This window comes from Salminus brasiliensis, chromosome 15 (assembly GCF_030463535.1).
Source record: "Salminus brasiliensis chromosome 15, fSalBra1.hap2, whole genome shotgun sequence".
Taxonomy (NCBI): Eukaryota; Metazoa; Chordata; class Actinopteri; order Characiformes; family Bryconidae; genus Salminus; species Salminus brasiliensis.
The window spans coordinates 6,738,895-6,755,800 of record NC_132892.1 but is presented as its reverse complement, the minus strand read 5'-3'; the positions used below and the strand labels follow the sequence as shown (position 1 = coordinate 6,755,800).

Here is a 16,906-nt window from a genome sequence, read left to right as displayed (position 1 = left end):
TACGTACCCACTCAGATAAACCCCATGGCGTCACAAAGGCGATGAGTGTTCTGCTCTCTTCAGTGATAAACCCTTGATGATATGCTTTCCCCTGATCTAAAAAGGAAAACCAAGAATTTCCTCCTAGACTGTCCAGTATATCTTGGACTCGTGGGATAGGCTGGTGGTCTGGATGGGTCTTCAAGTTCAGGTTCCTGTAATCGACACATAAGTGCAGAGTGCTATCTTTCTTTCTAACACAGACTACAGTTGAGGAGTAGGGGGAGTTTGACTTCCTAATCCAGCCCTGTGCAATTACAGTGTATCACAAAACTGAAAAAAACACCCCTCACATTTTTGCAGATTTTTAAGTATATCATTTCATGGGACAGCACTGACAAAATGACCCTTTGACACAATGAAAAGTGAGTCTGTGTGCAGCTTATATAACAGTGTAAATTTATTCTTCCCTCAAAATAACTCAATATACAACCATTAATGTTTGTACCACTGGCAACAAAAGTGAGTACACCCACTTAGTGAAAGTTCCTGAAGTGGATTTAGGTCTGGAGACATGCTTGGCCAGTCCATCACCTTTACCCTCAGCCTCTTCAATAAAGCAGTGGTCGTCTTAGAGGTGTGTTTGGGGTCATTAGACATGCTGGAACACTGCCCTGCGACCCAGTTTCCGGAGGGAGGGGATCATGCTCTGCTTCAGTATTTCACAGTACATATTGGAGTTCATGTGTCCCTCAAAGAAATGTAACGCCCCAACACCTGCTGCAGTTATGCAGCCCCAGACCATGGCATTCCCACCACCATGCTTGACTGTAGGCATGACACACTTATCTTTGTACTCCTCACCTAATTGCCGCCACAAATGCTTGAGACCATCTGAATCAAACAAATTAAACTTAGTCTCATCAGACCATAGGACATGATTTCAGTAATCCATGTCTTTTGTTGACATATCTTCAGCAAACTGTTTGCGGACTTTCTTGTGTACAGAATTCAGAAGTTGTTATTTTGAGGGAAGAATAAATTTACACTGTTATACAAGCTGCACACGGACTACTTTTCATTGTGTCAAAGTGTCATTTTGTCAGTGTTGTCCCATGAAAAGATATACTTAAATATCTGCAGAAATGTGAGGGGTGTACTCACTTTTGTGATACACTGTATGCGTAGTGTCAATTTGGTATTGGGTAGACCAGATTTTGAAGCCCTATAACTCTGATGTACACACACATTAAATTATACACACACACACACATACACACATTTATTTAGATTTTTTTTATACTCAACATGAAACTCAACTCATGAAACTCTTGTCTGGACTCAATGCCAGTGCAAGAACGTTGCAGTTACTACCTGAGTGCTGCTTCTGCACTGCAGTTTTTTTCAGGATAAAATAGGGTGCCTCTGGTCTAAGCATCCACAACAGCATTTGTTGGGTGGTCTTATTAATTGTTACATTTAAGCTGTCATAAATGCAGACCTAATTTGCCCCACAGAAAATGCTGCTCACTGTAAGACAGTGGTTGTCATTAATGTTGAGTAACTGAACAAATGGCTTTCTTGTTGTCCCCACAATGCCTCCATCAAAAATAGGAGACAAGCTTGCTGTTTGAATGAATTCCCCAGATTGATGAACATTTTAAACATATGGACATTTGATTATGCAATGAACATAAGAAATACAATTTTCCTGTGAGACAAAATTTAGGACAAGGATCTTAACAAGAAGACATGTCATACATGCTGGACAACATTCAAGAACAGAAGTTCCAGTGAAAATTTAGCTCCAGTTATAGATGAAATAGAGCTAAATTATAGATTAAAGGTGTTAACAGTTAACAGCCTAATACGCCAGTTTATCAGACACCCGTACACATGTACACACTTTGTACATGTGCATTTACTGTAGCCCATCTGTTTCGGCAGTTTACCAGCCCCTCTCCAACCACCATAGGAAAGAAAGAAACCACCAAGCACATACATATGAGTCCTCAACACTGCACTGACACTGATATGGCAGTAACATGGTAGTGTGTGAGTGTAGTATTCAGACTTAAGATGGCGCCGCTGACGACGGCCGCCGTAACGACTGCTCTGACCACATCTAGCTTTTTTTTAGTTAAATTTAGTGTTTTTAGCTATTTTATTCAAACCTTTTCATCATGGCTCGTATTGTATACGACCGAGAGACTCTTCTTTCTGTTAATTTACAATTCACTCACCTTAAATCGCTGCTAACTCCGGATCCAAGCTGGCCGAGAGAAATCCTGAAGGAGAACAAAGAAAGGGACGCCGAACTCCACAAGAAGCGACACAGAGGAAAGCGAGCCGGCGCCAAAGACAGACTGAGAGCCAGGGCACACAGGGCACCTCTGCCTAGTATTCTCCTAGCCAACATCCAGTCTCTAGACAACAAACTCGACAACCTCCGGGCCAGAATCAAGTTCCAGAGAGACATTCGGGACTGCAACCTCCTCTGTTTCACCGAGACATGGCTGAACCCAGCAATACCGGACCACGCCAGCCAGCCGGCCGAGTTGTTCTCGGTACATCGCATGGACAGAACCGTGGAGTTGGGGAAGTCAAGAGGTGGTGGAGTATGTATCATGGTGAACAACAAGTGGTGCGACAGTGCTAATGTTGTGACCCTCGTACGCTCCTGCACACCAAACCTGGAGCTGCTCGCCCTAAAGTTTCGTCCCTTCTATCTTCCTCGGGAATTCACCTCGGTCATCGTCTGTACAGTGTACATTCCACCAGATGTACAGAAGGACACCGTGCTGTGTGAGCTTCACGACACACTCACACAGCTCCAAACCCACCATAAGAACGCTGCACTCATTGTTGTTGGGGATTTTAACAACGCCAACCTCAAAAGTGTGGCAGCGAACTTTCACCAACACATCACCTGCCCCACCCGGGGCCACCGGACTTTAGATCACTGCTACACCACACACAAAGACAGCTACAAAGCGCAGTCAGTACCACCGTTTGGAAAGTCAGACCACGCCGCCATCTTTCTCCTACCAAAATATAAACAAAGGCTGAAGCAAGAGCTTCCGGTGGTGAGAGAGGTCGAGCGCTGGACGGACCAATCAGTGGCCGCGCTACAGGACGCTCTTGATGACGCGGACTGGGACATGTTCCGGCGCAGCTCCGATGACGTCAACATGTTTACGGAAGCGGTCGTGGGTTTTATCGACAACACTGTCCAGAAATCTACAGTCAAAACATTTCCCAATCAGAAGCCCTGGGTGAATAAAAGCATCCAGGAGGCTCTGAATGCCTGCACTGCTGCCTACAACACGGGACTGATCAGCGGAGATATGCAGGAATACAAGTCTGCGTCATATGGAGTAAGGTAGGCGGTAAAGGAGGCGAAGCAGCGCTACGGGAGAAAACTAGAGTCCCAGTTCCAGCAAAACGACTCTAGGAGCCTGTGGCAGGGACTGAGAACAATAACGGACTATAGGAGCCCACCCTGTGGACTGGGAAGTGCAGACTTATCTCTGGCGAACAAGCTAAACACCTTTTATGCTCGCTTTGATGCTGCAGCCGGCAACGTTAACTACAGTAACACCGGCACAGCTGATATAGAGGAGCACGTCAGAGAACAAAGAGCCTTCACCATCGATGACACATCTGGATGCTGGGAGGGGTAATTATGTTAAAATGCTGTTTGTGGACTACAGTTCAGCATTTAACACTATTATTCCCTCAAGACTCACCACAAAGCTGGAATATCTAGGTCTCCACCCATCCATCTGTGACTGGATCTCCAACTTCCTCACAAACAGACCACAAGCTGTTCGGGTAGGCAAGCATGTCTCACCCACCCTCACCCTCAGTACCGGAGCCCCTCAGCCAGCAAAACGAAGGAGCTGATTGTGGACTTTAGCAGGAAACAGCAGAGGAGCTACCAACCTGTCCACATCAGTGGAACGGCAGTGGATAGGGTAGAAAGCTTCAAATACCTTGGAGTGACCATCTCTCAGGACTTGTCATGGAGTTGCCACATCAACACCATAACGAAGAAGGCTCGTCAGCGCCTATACCACCTGAGACGACTGAGGGACTTCAGACTGCCCTCCAAGGTACTACGATCCTTCTACTCCTGCACCATCGAGAGCATCCTCACGGGGAACATCACAGTCTGGTTTGGGAACAGCACCAAGCAGGACAGGCAAGCGCTACGACGAGTGAGACGTTCAGCAGAGCGAATCACTAGGATGGTGTTTCCTGACCTGCAGTCCATCTACAAGAAGCGGTGTTGGACCAAGGCCAAGAAGATTGTGAAGGACCCCAGTCATCCCAACAATGGACTGTTTTCTCTGTTGCCCTCGGGGAAACGCTTAAGAACCCTAAAGGCTAACACAGAGAGAATGAGGAGGAGCTTCTTTCCACAAGCCATCCGTGCCCTGAATGGGGACAGGGACTAGGACACTAAATTAAAGTATCTACATACACAAACTGGACCCTCACTCACTACAATACACAACCATGGCTCGCGGAAAACACACTACGGACAATAACGAAAATATTTCTTTTTAACTCACATACAGATACACTCACATACAGATAAATATGTACATATGTATACATATATATATATATATATATATATATATATATATATATATATATATATACACACAGACACGCACTATTTCATCTGTGTATATATATTTGTATTTTTATTTTATTTTATTTTTTTCTTTTGCACTTTTGCACTTTACTTCATTAAGTTAAGGTTTAGTTAAGTTTAAATGTAGATCTTTATTGTATAGCTTGATGTGGGCAAACTGTCATAAAAGCATTTCACTGCAAGTTATACTGTGTATGACTATGTATGTGACAAATAAAATTTGATTTGATTTGATTTGATATGATTGTATCAGGTACAGTAGTGTTTCTGGCTTTTAGACACTGTGTGCATTTAAGGGCCATTAGAAACCCTTTCCCTTGTAGGTCCACCCTTCTGGTGTTCAGTTAGAGACTGAAGCTCATTTGTTGATGCAAAATTAGTCCTCCTCTAATGCCCCAATACACACAGATATTTTGAGAGAAGGAGAAACTGTGTCTAAACAGTACAGTGTTTTCATATTTGCTGCCAGTAGAGGGCGGCATTGATCAATCATGTGATCAGGAAACTGAATCAAAAGTGAAAGTGTCTTTAAACCGCTGCCATTAGAGATCAGATCTCATAGCTCTGGATTTCACGCAGTAAGGTAATTAACTGTTTAAACTGATCATGTAGAATATTACTGCATGCTTACAGATGCGAGATACTTGGTGTGATCGTATGTTTTGAGTATTTACTGAAAATACAAGATGAATGATAGTGAAACTAGACATGAGACGAACAGAGTTTTAAATATGGGTGTGACACTCTAGAGACAATATCTTACATTTATATTATAATATTATACTCATATTTGTCATTAGCAGAAGCAGGAATAACAACCAGTTTTAATTACTTACCACGGTTTTAATTTTTTTAAAGGTTTTACTCTGATATTCATCTTTTCTGCACTAAAACTGTTTGAACGGACTAGCAGTGAAACCTTCAGGTGTGTTTAGAGTGTAGTTTGGTTCCCCTGGTCCAGACCAAGCAAGAAAATGATTATATTTTAGTCCTTGTTTGCTTTGCATTTATACTTTCATATTTACAATATGACAGAAGGCTGTCAGGTAAGGGTGTAGGTTTGATTTTGACATTGGTGGGGACATTAAAGTGGTCCACAGGGGGCCCCATGGAAGCTGAGGCGTTTTGCTTTTATGAAAGACTTCACCTTTCTTGCGTAAAGAAATTATTTTCTCACAGGTCTTGTGACATTTCTCTTCCATGTGGTGCCTTTGGAGACCTTTAATAGATGCTCTTTAATAGTCAAATGCTGGACACCTGCTTAATGAATAATTAAGACTAACCTGTGATTGAATTCTTGTTAATTAGTCTAAACTTTAGCTGTGCTCCTAAGACTTTTATTGGGGTGTACTTATTTTTGCAACATTGTAAAATGTTTAGTGTGTGCAAATGAACACATCGTGTTTGCAGTCAATAACCCACATTTGTAGGAGTATTATGTAGTATTGTATCTCATAGAAAAGGTTGATTCTGAAAGAAAACTAAAGGTTTTCTAACAAATCTGTTGGGATGTACTCATTTATGCTGAAATACAGTGGTTGTCACTGTATATGGTAGCCGACACACCCTTAAGGGAGTTTTTTTTTTTGTTAGTATGTTCCTGAGACAATAATTACAAAATTGTGATTGTTAGATTTCTGCACTTCATGATAGAACATCTAAACAATTAAACCTTCAAGATGAGAACACCACTCTATTCAAGGACTGGCTTTGAGGTTTTTAGTCTATACTGAATTCAGATATGTTAATTAATACATTTTGTAATGTATTGATTGTAAAGTAAAACAAACCACTGCCTGCAGGATTGCTTCTGTCACCTGATGAAATGACATACTGATACATGCCATATGAACAGTGAGCCAACATTAACCAATTTAAAGCTCTCATTTCAAACACGCATTGATAAATCATTGTACATCATTAGCCTATCTGTCACAATACTAAATCTCACTACCAACATATCACAAGTCATTACTCGCCTTTACCTGTGACCAAGGTAGATCTAGAAAATTAGAAGGGGGGCGAGAGGGGGGCAGACATTTTTGAGGGGTGGCAACATATGGCAGACGTATATATTCTGAATTTAATCACAGTAATCACAGTTTAATGAGAAATAGTATCTACACACTACAAAAGGGCACAGGCTCAAATTACAAACTCATACAGATAGACTTAATCTCATGCAATCAATGTCTTGCATTTGAGGTTTCATGTGAAACAGTTCATATTTGGAATAAGTGAGCATACAGTGTGATCATAAGAGATAGAAGTATGGTAACACTACTGTAGGTGGGCATTATTAAAGGAAAGGCATTAAGGTAAGACACAGATGATGAGTGGTAGATGTGTGAGAGAGTGGCAGCATTTGTACAAGAAGAAACTATCCAAAGAAAATATTCACCCAAGAAGATCTACAGACTGAGCTGTACTAAGGTGAGCATAAATAGACTGTGGAAACAAATGGATCATGGCACTCCAACAAGGTTTGCTTTTACTGTTTACTGAGAGCACACATTCTCCCCAGTTGTCCCTCAGTAGCTTGAACAGATTTAAGTAACTTTAAGTTACGTTTGTAACGTTTTCTGCATTGTGTGTGTGTAATACACTCAGGACACTGGAATCAGCTTCAGTCTGTGTAATTGTCTACATAAAAAACATAAAGAGCAAAGAAGAAAGATATTTTGGCCTCAATGGCTTCACAGAAAAAGCCTCTCAGTCAAGCTCTCTGCAGACTGAGCATAAGTATTACATGTGTACCAAACCAACATATACCTATATTTATAATAAAATGAAAATATATGTAATCCATACATTTATATGACATTAATATAGCAAATATTAATAAACATCAGTATTAAAATCCACACCAATAACATACAAAGCTGTAGGGATGTAGTGAAGATATTCTGGCCTCAATAGCTTGGACACAAATATTACTCCCATTTGCAACATTGAACACTAGAGAAATCTTTTTTTGTCCATCTGCTAATTTAATTTCTTGATGGATAGTTAATCAGTTTTAACCTCTTTCCTCACAATTCCTGGCTCCCTCTTGCCACTCTCATGGACACTGGTGATTCACGCTCATAAATGTCAAACTGGCCAAAACTTTTTTTAAATTTCTAGGCTTTCTTTAAGTTGTTGATCTCTTGTCTTCTTACTGTAAAGCTGCTTAGTGACAAAAAAGTGCTATACAAATAAATTATAATTTAAGGTGTGTTGCTAGGACGTCACTATGATGTTGCTAGGTGTTTGCTTTATATCCGAGGTCATTACTATGGTCTTGCTAAGTGGTTGCTAGGTGGTTGTTGGGGTGTTGCTAAGTGGTTGCTAGGTGTTTGTTGGGGTGTTGCTAAGTGTTTGCTATGGTATCTCAGGTGCATGCTACAGTGGTACTAGGCGGTTGCTATGGAGCTGCTTATTGTTTGCTAGGCTGTTGCCAGGTGTTTGCTTGGTTGTTGCTTTGTACCCAATGTGGTCGGTTGGGTGTTGCTGGTTGGGTGTTACCAGTGCTCCAGTAAAATTTAGACTGGAGATCTACAGTTTAACACCATGTGTTTTGATCAATAGTTTGAAAAAAAGACAGAGGAAATGATCATGAGCTACATGATTACATGATCTCAGTTTCAGGGCTGTAGTTTCTCACAGCAGTTTTAGTTCAGTAATGAAGTGACCTTGTGAAATCCAGAGCTCTGATATCTGATCTCTTCTTGTGGAAGTTTAAAGCTACTTTCACTTTCAGTCTCCTGATCACATGATCAACATCGCCCTCTGCTGCCAACAAATTAGAAGAAACACTGTGTACACAGTTACTACTCTCCCTCTCTCACTCTGTCTCTCTCTCTCTCTCTCTCTCTCTCTCTCTCTCACTCACTCACACTCACACTCACATACACACACAGATTACTTGCTGAGACCTGACTCCACAGTACTAAAAGTGGTTGATCTTTGGACTCTGGTCAGGCTCAGGTTTGATTTCTAATGAGTGATTTTCATATGCAGATTAGATTTCATTTGAAGGATTGTAGCTTCTTCTTACAGTTAAAGTCTTTAGCTGTGGTCAGTAAGGGGGAACATATTTTGGTTTTCAGAAAAGAGAACACAGGGGACACTTGGACATCTGTCAAGGGTTGGATGTAATAGCTGAAGGGGGCTTTGAGTAGGGCTACGTTGTAGGGCTTAGTGTGTTAAACATCTCTAAACACAGTTATGTTAATAAACATTAGTAGATAAACATTAACTTTTTAAACATCCATGTTTTTGTGAATAATTATCTTTATCATTTATTCAGAATTGTTTAATGACAGATGATGATGAAAGTATGTAATATTGCATCCATTTATCAACACTAATTAATAACAATAATAGTCTATATTACCAAATAATATCCATCAAGATCCATGCTAATATCAATAATAAATAAATAAAAAATATTAAACCATCTGACATGAAAAATCACTTTGGTTCTCTTGATTTCACCAAAACAAAACCACAGGATTTCTATCTAGAACTGATCGTGGGTACCGAATGGGTTCAGGCTTTCCATGCCCATGCTGACCTCTAGCTTGGTCCACTGCAGCTTAGATCCACTTTCACCACAAAGCCCTTCCAGCTGATTTTACCCTGCTGAACTAAAGAGCTTTTAAACAGCACCTGAAAGGTCTGTAATAGAGGTTCTCCACATGTTCTGATTCTACTGGATCTCTGGAGAGTTTTCCATGTAGAGACTTGTTCAGACTTTAGCTTGTCCTGAAGAGAACGCTGTAGTCTGTGTGTGTTAGTGTGACTGTAGGTGAGATGGTGTGTGGGTGGTTGTCTTACCCACTGCATTACTGAGATTTACATCAAACCTGTTTTAGTGACGCTGTTCAGTGAACTACACCCACTGTCATTAGATCACACACTCAGTAAAGCTCTGAACAGCTGAAGAGACGCTGACCTCCAAGAGAGGAAGGGTTGCTTCTTCAATCTCACACACAGTGTTCTGAAATATAAAGGTAGGAAATAACACCTGGTTTTAAATGTACGCTGGAAATGGAATATTTACTGTATGCACTTCATTTTTCATCAGTCATACAGTGTTGATAGAGTGTGAGTTCTGCTTCTGATGGACAGGACAGTTGAGTATGATCTGCTTTATGAGGAAACCCTGCAGTGTGAGAGGAGAATCTGTGTTTAAACAGTAAGACCCTGATTAAGAGTCAGTAGGTGACCAATTTGACCACTTTACACAACCTGTTTACTTCTGGACTGGGTTTAATTAATAACATAACCATGGCTTTAGGTAATCATGACTGTATTGCTGTCTCTGCAGAAAATGGTAATGTAAATAAATGAGGGAGTGAGGGAATGAGCCACATCTGATTATAATATCTTCACTGTAAGGTATAGAATAATAATATGGAGGGAAATAGCCGTCATTTCCACTGGTTATAACATGACCTGTTAACACATGATGTAGCTCAGATAATGAACGAGCTGCAGATGTGCTGCTTTCTGGTAGTACTGTACTACACTAGTATTACTAGTGAATACTCTTTAACTTCATCAGTGGAGTTCCAGTGAGCCAGAACTGAACGTGTTCAGCGGTAAATGTAATGTTATCATGCTAGCTAAGCTAAAGCTAACCGGCTCTTCTCTCCTAAGTTCAGCAACAGTATTCAGGTTGATGATTTAACATTTATTAAATGATGTGTTTAAAGCTGTGCATGGCGACGGTGTGAAGATCTAACAGAGCTTTTTATTTGATAGTGCCCGGCTACAGTTTTCCTCTTTAATATTTGGATATGGTTTTCCAGTATTATATAAGTGGATACCGCCCAAACCTGGTGGAACAGCAGCCTAATGAAAGAGCTGTGAAAACAGGGTTTGTGATTCTGCTGGTATTTTGATTATCTAGACAGCCAATCAGAGGCTTAGCTCATTAGTTGTTCAGTCAGCTCAATCAGGAAGTTAAACAACAGTCAGTCAAGAAGAATTTAGGACATCCAGTAGACCCTGATGCAGTCTGATAGGACCACCTAGCAGCTGCTAGTTTTAGCTGTTGATGTCTATATCCTATAATCTTCTAACTCTAAGCAGTTATTAATGCTGTGATGAGAATGAAAACCTAGAACCTGAAGTGGAACCAAATAATGAGAACATGATGAACACATCACACAAGTGCTAGTCTGTTCTAGTCCCATTTCTGAGGAACTCTCTCTCTCTCTCTCTCTGGGTTCAGAGGAAGTTGGGGAGGTGGAGTGAGAGCGTCAGATTCTTATTTCTCCAGAATCAGATCAGAGACCCGACAGCAGGCTGGAGCTTGTGTGTGTTGTTGTTGTTGTTGGCAGCGTGCCATCATCCTAACCTGTTCAACATGATGAGGGAGCTTCTTTCACTTTCCTCTGTTTAGCACTTTTCTCTTTTTTACTGACCACACAGCACTGCAGATCAAACTACTGACCACACAGCTCTGCAGATCACACTACTGACCACACAGCACTGCAGATCAAACTACTGACCACACAGCACTGCAAATCAAACCACTGACCACACAGCACTGCAGATCAAACCACTGACCACACAGCACTGCTTACCACACTACTAACCACACAGACTGACCATGACTGTATTATAAAATTTAGGAGCCTCTCTCTCTCTCTCTCTCTCTCTCTCTCTCTCTCCCTCTCTCTCTCTCCTCTCCCTCTCAGTATTAATGGTTGTAGCCACTCCTGTGTGTGGAATGTGGTCTGGCAGTTTTTGTTTTTCTAATGAAATGTAGATGAAGTTTAGACACACTCTCAGTTCTAAACATGAACTCAACACTCTTCCAGATATAGCCCCCCCCCCCCATACACACACATAGGTGTGTAGAAGTCATACTCTTAATCTGCTTCATGTCTTATTTCTCTGCATGTATAGATAGATCAGTAGACTGCATGTAAACTAGCTCTATATAGTCACACTAGGTGATGAAGGAGCTCATCATCATTGAGTATTTGTGGAGAAATACAGCAAACAGCTGGACTTTTCCAACTGAAAGACTGAGCTCAGATATCAGTATTGTTTGCTTGTAGGAATGGCTCTTATTATATAAGAGGTTGGATAGGTGAAGGTTTCAGTTAGGGGAGTCATGTGACCTTGTGTTGAAATGTCTTCAGACTTTCAAGCACTGACATTCAATATATACAGCAAACTAGTTTAGAAATATTACACCCTAACCCAGCAAAATCAGTTTATGCGGCTGGTTTTTTTTTGTTGATAAACCTAAAAATGAATAAAATAGTAAATAGTGATTTGTGTACATACAGTTTACTGATACCAAACATAAATTCACCAGATTACAAAGGTTTATTCTGATAAATCTGTAAGAGCTGAGTGTAAAATGAGCTAAAACTAGGCTTTTCTACATTTGTTGGTTGTAATTGCTCTCTATATTGAGACAGTATTTCATCATAAATGGGCAAAACAATATACTCAAACACAGAATACAGTTTTACATGACAATTTACATTAACTGTCATATCAACTAAAAAGTCACTGTTGTGGATATACATGTTTTTGTGACAGCATGTATCCACATTTAAATGGTTATAATAAAACACAATTACTATGCTGATAAGAATGACTACAGTAGCTATATAATTCTCCTGCATCCTGAAGAGAAAGCATTTCCTTCACGTCTCTCTGAATACTCCACTCTGAACTACTCCGACTGAGTGAACTTACACTTGCAATGATCTGATTCTTATGCTCTGAATGGAGGATGCTCCACATTGCACCTTTAAAAGTACTCGCTTTTTGAGGGGTGTGTGTGTGTATGTGTTTGGGGAAATGAGCACAGTGGAAACTACAGAGGCTACAAACAGACATTGTTCTGGAATGGATACAATAACGAAGTGTACCTTTTTTGCACATTTATTTAGTGTGTGTTGATGTAACATTTTGAATGTAAAAAATATGAAGAGCTAGGGATGTCTCGATCCAATTCAGTGACTCCGGATTAGAGGCTAATCCAGGCATTTTTAATGGATTGGGTATGGTAAAGAGTAGAGCCACAGTTAACGAGTTTAAATCTGTTAAATCGGTTAAATATTAAATAATTAAATCTGTAATCTATTTGCATCTAATTTGTCTCTTTGTGGTTTGTATTGTTCTGATTTCATGTTTGCACATTTATGTGTTTGTACTGTATTGTTTCTGTTCCATGTTGCACCATGATGATTCATGAGGAATGTACTTTTTCTCCACGGTGTACTTGTACTCAGATGGAATGACAATAAAACTTGACTTGACACAGAACAAAGTTATTTATCGTTATTCATAGTGAACTGACTATTTAGCTATTAACGTGATATTAGCTGCCATTTTTCATGTTGCTCAGACAACAAAGCACTTTAACGTGACATGCTCACAATTCCAACTTTACAAGCGGGACGTTGTGCTGCCTTCAAGGTCACCTCAGAGGGTTGTAGTTACGACTTTGGAGTCAGATAATTTATCCAGATAAACATAGCGTTGCTACTGTAGAGTTCAGAAGGTAGATTACATTTTATTTATGCTGAAATATGGATTAAATATCATAACTCTCACTCTCCTACACTTCCTTCCTTTTCTTGTTCTCTTTCCCTCTCTCTTTTGCACACACACACACACACACTTAATCCATCCATTTATGTGTTGAAAAGTAGTTGAAGCTGGAATATTAAAGCTTTTGTGTCGTAGTTTTAATGCTAAAGCTTTCCCTGAAACTTTAACTCCACAAATGACCAAGGCAAAACAGTAAAAAAATCTTTCCTCCACACATTTATTTCTTCCTCCCAAAAAAAGTACTAGTATTTTAACATTTGACTAATCACAGAATATTGTTGTGATTACCGTAACCAAATGAGAATACTAAAGAAAAAACAACTATCTGAGCTCTAAGGAGAATCTTTCCTTGTTCTTTCTTCATTTTTTACATTGATATTGTTGAGTTAGACTGGCTAATCCAGTACACCGAATTCGCTCAAATTCATTTCAAGGTATTCGTTTCTTAAAAGCGCAGAACTAAATTAAGCACTGCATACATTTACACTCTGTCATGCCTGCCTCTGTTGTCATGTCTTCCTTTGTTTGTGTTGAAAAGTACAAAAGTACACTCCCCAGCACATGGCTCTGTTTGTGTCTTGTTTGTCATAGCCACGCCTTTCTATTAGTGTTTCCACCAGTGTCTACTTTGTAACCACGTCCCCTTGTTACTCCCGGGTGTTCCCCACTATCCTCTGTATAAGTACCCCTTTATTTCAGTCATCCCTTGTCTGGTCTGGTGCGTGCATATGTGCATGTGCATATTCCTGTGATCATGCCAGTTTATGGTTTGTTGGCTTGGCCTGTCTGTTAGTTTGGTAGTTTGAGTGCTTGTGTATGCTTTTCCAGTTTGGCCTGTTTCTTTGTGAGTTTTTTTTCTTTTTTTTTAGTAATCCTAGTGCTTGTTTTGTTTATTAAATAATATCCTGCCAGTACCTCCGATTCCGGTCGGCGGTGTGTTAACACGCAGCAGCCACTCTTGGTCTGAGAAATGGTGCTTTTTGTGTCACTGTTTGTGCATATCTACGTCCTTCTCTGCAAATATGTGCACCGGAACACCAGTGCACATATTATACCACCGCCAGACCCTGAAAAATCAGCCTAAAAACAATCTTCCGAAGTTCTGCAGACGCTACAAGAGCTCAGCCTGCAACCAGACCCAGGCCTGCAGTCCCCGGTGTTTCCTGATGGCGGAGCCCGGCGGAAGTGTCATCGCAAGCGGTGCGAGCGAAAGCGAAAGGGTTCGCGCGAGACTAAAAGCTAGCCCTAGCCGTCCGGCTATACCATTGCTATTCCTCGCAAACGTTTGCTCCCTTGACAATAAACTGGACTAAATTGGACTCCAGCGAACGACCCAGCGTGAGTTCAGAGACTGCTGTGCTTTAGTCTTTGTGGAATCGTGGCTTAGCGACAACATTCCAGACAGCACCATTCAGCTAGACGGGCTAGCCTCGTTCAGAGCGGATAGGAGCGCGGCTCTGTCCGGGAAGACACGCAGTGGAGGCGTGTGTGTTTACATCAACACGGAATGGTGTAACAACGCTGTGACTGTCGCCAAGCACTGCTCTCCGCTGGTGGAGTTCATCATAGTCAAGTGCAGACCTTTTTATTTAGTACGGGAATTCTCCGCCATGATGATAGCCGCCGTGTCCATACCAGCTAGTGCTAGTGCTAATGCTAATGCTAAGTAGGCACTGTGGGAACTGCACGGGGGCATCAGCGATCTGCAGACCAAACATCCAGACGGACTGTTCATTGTCGCGGAGATTTCAACCATGCAAATCTCAGGTCAGTCCTCCTTAAATTCCATCAACATGTGGACTTTGCAACGAGAGGAGCGAACCTTGTTTACACAAACATCCCCAGCGTGTACCGGCGGAGCCCCGCCCCCACCTCGCGTTCTCGGACCACATGTCTGTGTGGTTGACTTCAGCTTACACACCCCTCATCAGACGCTCCAGACCAGTTCAGAAGCAGGTGAAAACCTGGCCGGCAGGAGCCATTTCTGCCCTTCAGGACTGTTTTGAGTGCACTGCATGGGACATGTTCAGGGAGGCTGCAACTGAAGGCGACTCTGTTAACTTGGAGGAGTACACAGCATCAGTCACTGGCTACATCAGCAAGTGTATTGATGATGTCACTGTCTCCAAGACCATCACCACACGGCCAAACCAGAAGCCGTGGATGACTCCTGAGGTGCGTGCGCTACTGAGGACCCGCGACTCAGCCTTCAGAGTGGGTGACAAGGCGGCCCTGAGGAAAGCAAGAGCCAAATTGTCACAAGCCATCCGAGAGGCAAAGCACACACACGCCCAGAGAATCCACAGCCACTTCAAAGACACGGGTGACACGTGGCGCATGTGGCAGGGCATCCAGGAAATCACAAACTACAGGACAATGCCACCGTCCTGTGACAGTGATGCCTTCCTCCCCGATGCCCTGAACGACTTTTATGCACGGTTTGAGGCACAGAACAACACGTTGGTGAGTAAAATCACACCCAAGCCAGATGAGCAGGTGTTGTGCCTGACTGCAGTGGATGTGAGGAAAACTCTGCGCAGAGTCAACCCACGGAAAGCTGCAGGACCAGACAACATCCCCGGCAGAGTGCTCAGAGAGTGTGCAGACCAGTTGACAGATCTTCAACGTCTCCCTGCGCAGCTCCACTGTCCCAATGTGCCTCAAGACCACCACCATCGTCCCCGTGCCGAAGAAGTCCACGGTGTCCTGCCTCAATGACTACAGTCCTGTAGCTCTCACGCCCATCATCATGAAGTGCTTCGAGAGGCTATTCATGAGGAACATCATGACCCAACTGCCCTCTTCATTGGACCCCCTGCAATTTGCATATCGTCCCAACCGCTCCACGGACGATGCCATCACCACCACCCTTCATCTGTCCCTTACCCACCTGGAGAAGAAGGACACCTACGTCAGAATGCTGTTCATAGACTTCAGTTCTGCATTCAACACCATCATCCCACAGAATCTCACCAGGAAGTTAGGCCTGCTGGGTCTCAACACCCCCCTCTGCAACTTGATCCTGGACTTCCTGACAGGGAGGCCCCAGTTAGTCCGGTTCGGGGACAGCAGCTCCAGCACCATCACAATGAACACTGGGGCACCTCAGGGCAGTGTACTGAGTCCTCTGTTGTTCACCCTGCTGACTCATGACTGTGTTGCGAAACACAGTTCTAACAGCATCATAAAGTTCGCCGATGATACAACTGTGCTGGGTCTCATCAGCAAGGGCGACGAGTCAGTATACATAGAGGAGGTGCAGCAGCTGACAGACTGGTGTACAGTCAACAACCTTCACTGGAATGTAGAGAAGACCAAGGAAATGGTTGTTGACTTCTCCGCTCAACATCAACGGCTCCTCTGTGGAGATCGTTAAGAGCACCAAGTTCCTTGGTGTCCACTTAGCTGAGAACCTCACCTGGTCCCTGAACACCAGCTCTACAGCCAAGAAAGCCCAGCCCACCAGCTATAGAGGAACCATAGAGAGCATCCTAAGCAGCTGCATCACTGCCTGGTTTGGGACCTGCACAGCCTCTGACCGCAAGACCGTCCAACGCATTGTGAGGACAGCTGAGAGGATCATCGGAGTCTCTCTCCCCTCCGTCATGGACATTTACACCACCCGCTGCATCCGCAAAGCAACCAGCATTGTGGATGACTCCACCCACCCTTCACACAGACTGTTCTCCC

The 16,906-nt window shown here is 42.5% G+C and overlaps 3 protein-coding genes across 4 annotated transcripts in view; all 3 read left to right on the top strand.

The window, feature by feature from the left end:
* Positions 1 to 5,207: 5,207 nt before the first annotated feature.
* LOC140536165 (uncharacterized) overlaps positions 5,208 to 16,906 on the top strand; it is a 206,667-nt gene continuing 194,968 nt past the window's right edge. The window contains exon 1 of one of the 2 annotated variants that reach the window (XM_072657839.1): positions 5,208 to 5,228. The gene's annotated coding sequence lies outside the window, so the exon portion shown is untranslated. The remainder of the gene's footprint in view (positions 5,229 to 16,906) is intronic. The other variant, XM_072657840.1, reaches the window with a different exon arrangement.
* Positions 5,209 to 16,906, top strand: part of LOC140536166 (uncharacterized) — a 97,505-nt gene continuing 85,807 nt past the window's right edge. The window contains exon 1 of the mRNA XM_072657845.1: positions 5,209 to 5,228. The gene's annotated coding sequence lies outside the window, so the exon portion shown is untranslated. The remainder of the gene's footprint in view (positions 5,229 to 16,906) is intronic.
* The window catches only part of LOC140536266 (uncharacterized), a 37,766-nt gene continuing 35,098 nt past the window's right edge, over positions 14,239 to 16,906 (top strand). Inside the window, exon 1 of the mRNA XM_072657984.1 lies at positions 14,239 to 14,416. Coding sequence (XP_072514085.1) covers positions 14,239 to 14,416 — 178 coding nt within the window. The remainder of the gene's footprint in view (positions 14,417 to 16,906) is intronic.